The 8,726-nt window shown below is 45.5% G+C and overlaps 1 protein-coding gene across 2 annotated transcripts in view; it reads left to right on the top strand.

Annotated features, from left to right (window-relative positions):
- The first annotated feature begins 438 nt into the window (after positions 1-438).
- Positions 439-8,726, top strand: part of COL4A1 (collagen type IV alpha 1 chain) — a 149,229-nt gene continuing 140,941 nt past the window's right edge. Inside the window, exon 1 of one of the 2 annotated variants that reach the window (XM_034665467.1) lies at positions 439-492. In XM_034665467.1, coding sequence (XP_034521358.1) covers positions 454-492 — 39 coding nt within the window. In that variant the 5' untranslated portion in view covers positions 439-453. Of the gene's footprint in view, positions 501-8,726 lie in introns of both variants that reach the window. The other variant, XM_019805286.2, reaches the window with a different exon arrangement.

The following is an 8,726-nucleotide window of genomic DNA, read 5'->3' as shown; positions in this document are numbered from 1 at the left end:
CAGTGTCGCCCACCAGAGTGGGACGTTTGTCACCATGCATGAAGCTATGGTGACACGTCGTCATCACCCAGGGTCACTCTTGGTGTTGTGCATTCCGTGGGTGTGGGGGATGGGCAGATGGGCCTCCATTACTGTAGCATCACACGGAGTCTTTTCACTGCCCCCAGGAGCCCTGGGCGCTGCCTGCTCATCCTTGCCCCATCTGCCTGGCAACCACTCCTCTTACTGACCTTTTCCAGAACGTCCTACAGTTGGAATCATATGGGATGTGGCCTTTTCACTCTGGCTTCTTCCACTTGGTGATGCGCATTCAGGCGCCTGCCTGTCTTTTCGGGACTTGGTAACTACTGTCTTGTTAGCGCTGAGTCGTGTCGCACCATCTGGATGGAGCACGGTTTCCTTATCCGCACACCTGCTGAGGGGCATCTGGGTGGCTTCCAAGTTCCGGCAAGTATGAGGAAAGCTGCTGTAGGCATCCCTGCACACGCTCTGGTATGGACGTAAGTGCTCCACTCCTTTGGGTAAATAAGAAGGCCCATGATTGCTGGTTTGCGTGGCAAGAGTCTGTTTAGTTTGTGGGTGACCACCAACGTGTCTCCCAGAGCAGCTGCGCCATCTTGCCTTCCCACAGCGAGAAGCAAGAGCTATTTCTGCACATCCTCACCAGCGTCTGGGGTGGCAGTGTTGGGTTCTGGCCACTCTCCATAGTAGGTATCTCATTGCTGCTTTAATTTGGATTGGGTCTGTGTGCCCTTCACAGCCTGGATCCCTGGGGTTTATCCCGCCTCATTCTTCATGGCTCCCCGACCTATAAGCTGGGTGATTGTCGAGAAAGACTAATCTCTGTGTGCCACGGGATGATGTCATCCCTTTGAGCCTCAGGTCCCTGATCCAGGAATACAGTGTCTGTGGAAACCTTCACGTGGCTTGGTGGCTGGGACGCATTGTCTCATGTCTGTTAGTCTGACACCCCCGATGCTTCCGAGACATTGGAGCACCCAGCTTCTCTTTAAAATTCTCCCCACTCTGTGCAGGAGCACCTGCCCCATGGAGAGAACTCACTATGACTTGTAATTGGTGCTAAGGTTTCTGGCCCGCGTCACTCACCAGCCCTGGGGGAGCCCCAGTGGCATCGCGGGCTGGCTCCGGCGAGCGGCGTGCCGTCCCAGTGGCGGTGTTAGGGAACAGAAGAGAATTCGTGCCAAACGAAGGTGTTTCCTTTTAATTTGGAATTTGGAGTAGTTTTTCCACCACAGACTAAACACGACTTGGAAATATACACAGTGCTGAACTCTTTATGTAAATAGTTTATTCCGTGGTTTAGTAATATTCCTAGCTTTGCTATTTTTGATTTTTAATATGCGCACCATAGGAACATGTTATGTCACCTGAGTTTTAAGGCCTACTAGATTTGTAGTAAGAGAAAAGAAATATTCAAAGTACCCAAGCAGATACTAAAGGAATATTTCACATACCACGAGGCTTTTGCGTATCTGCTGGTTTTATCTCCTGCTGATAAAGGACAATTCTTCAACCTTTTCATCTTTCACTGCCTGTAGAATCACTGCCTGTTCAGAGTTTGGGAATTACTATTGTTTATTACTGAATAAATACCTTTGTGTACCGTGGGCATTTCTTTCTTGCTCAGACAATGGCGAGAGATACAGGGCTGTGAACTGGACAAGGCCAATATGATGTCACTAGCTTTGTTCCCCTCTCGTCAAATACACGGAGGATTGGAGAAGCCATTTGTACGCTCTCTCAGAGAAAGGTTAGCTATTCAAACACACGTCATCCAACTCAGCGCAGTATTTGGAGACATGGCATTCCTGTATTTGACATTTCATTAACATGTTCAAAATTTTACTGAGTTTCTGCTTTAGAAAATAAACGTCTTCCTTTGTGAAGAACAAGACCCGGGTTTTCTGGTTTTAACTCCCAGTGTCTCCAGAGCGGTTTGCACACGTTTTCCACACCCAGAGATGACGGTGGCTCGGAGGGGGTAGGGAGTGGGACACAGTGGTGTGTCTTCACTTTGGAGAGGTGAACCTTTCCCAATGTGCAGCAGTAAGCATGAGGGCCATTGTGCAGGCCTCAGAGGGTTACAAATAAACCCAAGGATAGCTACTTTGGTATTATTCCTTTATTTCTATTAAAGAAATATTAATGTGTATTTTAATCAGTGGAACATTGACTATTACATCTCTAACAATATTTCTTATAAAGTAAGCATGTTATTTTTGTAATAGGAAAAAAACCAATCACAGTTTATTCTAAAACCCCACAATTACCCTTTGCAACCAGTCAGCACTTTTGAGCACAGGAGTATTTATTTCTATATCATCCGAGAGTATCAGCTTTAAAATGTCATTATAAAATGCAAGTATCTCCTTTTCCTACTTAGCTTTAATTTTCGTGTTCCATTTTAGAATTTTTAAAAAAATATTTATTTTTTTGGCAGGGAGCGCGAGAGCATGCAGTGGGGAGGGGCAGGCAGAGGGAGAAGCAGACTCCCCACTGAGCAGAGAGCCCCACATGGGACTCGATCCCAGGACTCTGGGATCATGACCTGAGCCAAAGGTAGACACTTAACTGACTGAGTCACCCAGGCGTCCCCGGTTTTAGAATTTTTTAAAGGAACACAATAACATTTTAAAAGCTCGGATAGAAGCTTGAGTGAAGGTGCATCACTGTGTGCTCTTACCCATACCATGCAAGTTTTTATTACGGGAAAAGAAGTCACAGGACCTATAGTTTGGCCCATTTTTTTGTAATGTCCATTTGGAAAATACTTGATTTGACTTTACATCTTAAATAGAAGTAATTGTATATTAAGGGGTCAGCTTAATTGCAAGGACTCTAAAACTAGCCAGGCAAAAGAAGTGTCTCATTCCCCAGGAGGCTTGGCCACAGGGGTGCACGCACACAATTCTTGGAAAGATAATTGCAACGTTTCACGTGCATCTGCAGAGAAGCTCCGGGCGGGGCAGCAGGCACAGCCATTGAACACAAGGGTGCTGGTTTGAGTCCCTGCCGTGTGACCCTGTGCCAGTGACCTCACTCTCTCCACCCACATTTCCTCCTCTGGACAATGGGGATGGCAGTAGTGCCTTGCCTAGGGCACATGTGTGAAGATGACACGAGTTAATGTTAGTTAATTTATGCAGTGCCAGACACTCTTCTCTTTGTTAAGCTAAAAACAAGTTCTAAGGAATAAGCAGCAAAGTGGTTCTGTCCTCAGGGAAGGCGTCTTGGGGCTGGAGACCACAGAAGAGCACCTGTCCCGGGCTTGAGCAGAATCTCCTGGAGGCTCGGTGAAGCGCAGACACGAGGCCCCCCTCCTAGATTTTCTGACTCGGGGGGTGCGGTGTGCACCTGGGAGCTGCATTTCTGTTCCAGAGACCATAGGTCTTGTCCATTCTCTTCCTGTAATGGGGCAGCTGCTCGATGGACATCAGCTATGAATTGCTGTTCTGGGACGTTGGTTTGCCTTCACATAAGAGGCTGAACCATTGTGTTTAAAATGACTTCCACAGTTCTCATTTTCTTCTTCTCTTATTGGTTGTTTTTGCCCTTGGTGATCTCAGTTCTAGCCCTGTGGTGCCATCTGAAGGGTGAGAAGTGGGAAGAAGGTTCTAGAAGCACGTGTGTGGAGTGTCAGGATGCTTGAGAGTTCATTTGGAGAGGATTTGCCTGCTGGGAATTGGGGGCAGCTGGTCCCTTGTGGTCCCCCTTTCCTCCTCAGGACACGGGACATGGAGTTTTCCCATGATTATCTAATTTAGAGTTTTTGCTATCCTTATGGCTCTGTTTGCACCCACATATGTGCTGAGAATGTGCAAGTTTGCTTAGGGGCTGGCCAGGCCAGAACCCAGGTGGGTTGTGGGGCTGCTCCCCAGTGCATGACTGCCATGTCTTGCCGCGCCCTCCCCACCCACCTCCCCTGGGCCTCTGCTGCTTGGCTTCCTCATGAGGAATTTCTGTTTTGTATCGTATTACGGCTAAATCTATTTCCTGGATATTAAAGACCATTTGGGGTTAGTGGTTTAAAATAACTCCTAAATTTTGGTCAGGAAATGGCTTCTAAAATTAAGATAAACTTGCCAAAGCAGGATGGTGGGAAAAATACTACAACGTGGGTAGTTCAGCCTCTGGGTCGGGTGTATTTTGGGTAAGAATGCAAACCTGGTCCAGGCTCAGTTCTACTCACTGATAAATCCGGGAGGACACACTCGTACAGAGGCTGTGTAGCCAGCAGGGTTTCTGGCTCGTCCCTCATTCATACCTTGTCTGTAACAAACAATTTGGCATGGAGACATGATGCTAACAACAGATGCTTTTTATCAGTTCCTTAAAGCATCCCCAAGCGAATAGCTATTGGGCGCCTTCGTAATAATTAGATTTTGTTCTTCCAAATACCGAAAATAATAAGATTGTATTTCTTTATTCTGGAATTTGAGCTTTTAAAACTTAAAAAAAAATCTTATGATTAATCATTTATTGTTATTTCTTGTTGACCCTAGGTATCGTCCCATCTCTCGTGGACTTACCATGCATGAGTAGATTATAGAGATACGTGTGTTTCTCTTGCCTGGATAATTTGTTTAAAACATATATAACTTTGGGCATTGTTTTAGGCTGGAAGGCAGATTTGTAGTCAAAATTCCCCTCCCCCCTTTTTACACCAGTAAAAGTAAGTAAGGCTGAGAATTCACATAAGCACATAGCACACATTAATAGGTTCATAACTCAGTATCTTGCTTCTGGCCTTCAAAATCCGTTCAATAAACGTGTGTTGAGTCTCGCTCGAGGTCAGAAGATATGCCAGCAGCTAGAATCGTGCTCCTGCTTTGCATTCTGATGTATGCCCATGGTAAGGTAAGAATAATTTTAATAGTGGCATAATAGATGTTATACTGAAAAGTTTAAACCTTCACTGTTCTCCTTTCTGCCCCCGGAATTTTCACTTAGGTTCTGAAACTCTAGAAAGATCACCACGGAGTCACGGACTCTGGGGCCAGCGCACATGGGTTTGAATTCACCAGTAACGGGCTGCTGACTGTGGGAAGCCTACTCAGCCTCCCTGTGCTTTGGTTTTCTCATCCAAAAGTAGGAGTGAATGCTATTCCTTTAGTTCACGTGATGACACATTCAAAGCGTGTAGACGAGGCACGGCCCTATCGTGAGCCCCAGACATGTCAGCTCTAGCTGATTTCATTATTGCATAATATTCACCTGTAGCTAAAACTAGGTAGACTGAAAAATATCTTTCCTTTGTTTCTTACGTCGTTCCTTAGGATTCTTGGATAATTTACAAATATTAGGATTATAATGATAGTCACATGCATGCTTTAATTAAATAAGTTTCTATTGCATAATTGTAAGGGTCTAATTCTATACCTGAAGAATTCCAGGGTGGAAAACTGGACTTCGAAGACAGACATAAAACCAACACAGGCACATTGAGATGAAAGGTGTTGTAGTGATTTCATCCAGGAAGTGATCGAATTCACACAATTTCAGATTCTCATGAGATGCCCCGACAGTTGGTAGTTGATAGCCACTCTGGAGAGGGTAGCCTTCTGTAGGTTTCTTCCTAGGTGTGGCTGGTGTGAAGTGAGCATGTTTCACAGAACATTCTGCAAAGGTGGGAGCCACTTTCCAGAACTTTCTCTGTGACTTCGTTCAAATGAGAAAGGGCACCTTTTCCTTAGCCTGAGAAATGGAGGGTTCTCAGAGCTTTGTTTCCTCAACTTCCCAAATGCATGTGATCTCTTGGAGTCTGATCGTTGACTCTGGAAGTTATATCCACTGAGTCCAGAGTTGCTGGGTCTCACTGAAGACAACAACCCTGTCTTGTGATGACAGACTCCTCTGGAATCAGCCGGTGGTGGAACTCAGTGAGCCGTTTTGGCCTGAGTGCAGATGTGGAGACAGATCCAGGTGGTGGGCCACTCCTGTGCTAAGATCTCACGGGTCACCAGGGCTGATGCTACACGAAGGGGCTGCGGTTCCGTCTGCCTCGGGCCTGATGTTTTCCGTGAGAGACACCGTCCGTGGGGCAGCAGAAGCAGGGCTTCCAGCCACATAATCGTCTGCTGCTGAGATGTAGTTCAGAATTCACCTTAGGTCGGGGTCAGGAAGCCACAGAGTGCGAGAGCATACGAAGAAAATCGAGGCACGCTGACAGATGGGGATGTTTATCCACTAAATAGCCTAAAATGAGAGAGCCCCGTATATCTTGATAGTCTTTCTGCAGACGTCTGTACATGTCTTAGGGAAATGAGTCTGGTTTGTACATTTTATATTAAAATGATCATTAATGGATTGTTAAGGCTTTTGTATATTAAGCTCTTTCAATTAATATATATGCACATGTATACATGTTCGTATATACACACATATTACACATATGCATAACTTGAATATGATATATATCTTCATATAATTAGTGATATTTGGTCATTCATTCATACTTTCATTCATTCAGTAGGTATCCTACACCCACAGTGTGCTAGACATTAGCCTCGCCTGGAGAACAAAACACAGGAATCGTTGCCCTCAAAGATTGTTTATGGAATTAATATAGTCAGACAATTTTGGTCTTCCATCATGCTGAACTAGAAAATATTTTAAAAGTTGCTCCTCTTTGCTCTTTTAGGAGTGGCTCAGCCTTGGAAATTCAACTTTGTTAAAACAGCTATAAATATAAGGAAGAGAACCAAGGCCCTTTGTAGGAAGTATTATCTACGTTGTATCTCTAACAGACCTTCAGGGTTGTTCCATTTATGTAGAAATGAGGAATTTCAAAATATCTGTAGAGAAGGGAATGAGTTAGCTTGGTCTCCTCTTGCCCTGGGAGTTATGCAAAGCTGGCCAGGGGAGAATGCTTTGGATTTAGGGAGGACAAAGGCACCAAATGTGGAAATACCAGATGTAAGAATGAAAACTTCAGAAAGCACTTGTATTTCTACAGTGTTCATGACTTCCAGGCATTCTGGTGAGAATATATGTGTCACAACAATGATGATGCAAGAATATTGTCCTTTGCCTTAAAATTGCCTTGCTCTGTGGCCAAGTCAGCAGCAACCTGTGTGAAGAGGTTTGATGAAACAGAAGGAGGGGCTTTTTAATAATCCACGGGGATGCACCCCGAGGATTCCAAGAGACATAGTTCCAAAAGACATAGCGGTTGTGCGCCCCCTTACCCCCAGGCAAGCCCCTTGGAGCAGGCTGCTGCAAGGTGCAACACCACGGAGAAACAAAGAGCTCGTAACCCCCGTGCAACACGTCCTTGAACTTGGAGGTGTTCATGTCACTGTTGGCATGGGCGCCCTTTTCTGGGAGTTATGCTACTTGGCAAAATTGAAATCCTGCCCTAAGGACCAAGGTTTACCAGGTTTCCTGGGCAAAACCAATCTGATTTGTGAGTTAGGGATAAATGAATCAGAAACACAAAGACTGTTTCTGTAAAAATACTGAGTGGCTTAAGAAAAGAAAACATAGGTCAGAGTTCTTGGCAAAAGATGTTGGCAGACTATCCCTGGCAATTGGTAGTACCCGTCCCCTGTTATCTTGCAACTGGGAAATGCCATTAATACAGGGGAAAGATGTTATATAAAAATCACTGATGAAATGTACCATGTTGTAGAGCCTTTTCTGGGGGAAGTCATTAGAGAAACGGTCCTTAATAAGCTTAATTCCTTAATTGACAATTCTCTTCTTAAATGAAGTGTCAGAGAGGAAAATGGTGGTGAGATCAGCTGATGTTTCCAGTACATCCAAACAGCATTTAAAAAGCTGCCCTGAGTTTCGTTTGGGTTTGGGTTGCCGTATCTGAGCGGAATCGCTTCTGACCTCAGGCCAGAATGACAGATGAAGGACATTAGCTACCGGGGGACAACTCCAAACATTCACTCCACTTATTCTAGTCCTGGATGTTATGCAACTACATTATTTGAGAGGTCACAGTATTAATTTGAAAGCTCTGCCTTGCAAAGCAAAATAACGAGGTTGAGTCTCTCATGATTCATAGCTTTGCAGGCAGTCACAGCAGTTGGTAGCTTGTGTAGTGTCTTCCCTGTTCTCTCCTCTGTTCCCTGAGCCAGGACCCCAGCGTGAGCCATCAGCTTCGGGAGCCTGAAGATATGCAAAGCAGAGGTTTCTTTATAGGCAACAGTTTTAAACAATTTTGGTCTTATTTTTTTCAAAACTGGGGACTTTGCTAACTTGTACTGCGGCACTGGGTGGTGAGTGTCACAGTGAGTCCCCAGACCTGGGCTCTACACCCTCTGCTTGGCCCCCTCGTGTATGTCCCAAGCTGGGTGAACACTTGTGCAAGGCAGCCTGGAATGGAATCCAGCATCTAGCACCAGTGGAAGGAAAGTGATCCAAAGACTTTTAGGAGCAGCCCTGGGGAAGAGGTCTGGATGGGGATTGAGACTTGATATAGCTTCAGCTGTTTCTCTTCTCATGATGGCAGAGTTTACCTGTGCATATGAGCTGTGTCGTCTTTGGCTTCTACCTGAATTACCCAGCTGTTAGCTCTGCATGCTGGTAACCGCCCTAGACAGTTGTGTCTCTCTCCTAACCCTCTGCATGGAGGTATCTGTCTTTGATGGCCTGCTGATCTTACCTGCCTTCCTACCAGAAACCACACCGAGGTTCTGTCTGTCCTGTACTGGGGCCAGGTGGGCGGGAGTGTTGTAGTGGGGGGCTTGGAGCCT

Source organism: Ailuropoda melanoleuca, chromosome 7, assembly GCF_002007445.2.
Source record: "Ailuropoda melanoleuca isolate Jingjing chromosome 7, ASM200744v2, whole genome shotgun sequence".
NCBI lineage: Eukaryota > Metazoa > Chordata > Mammalia > Carnivora > Ursidae > Ailuropoda > Ailuropoda melanoleuca.
This window is presented reverse-complemented; position numbering and strand designations above follow the sequence as displayed.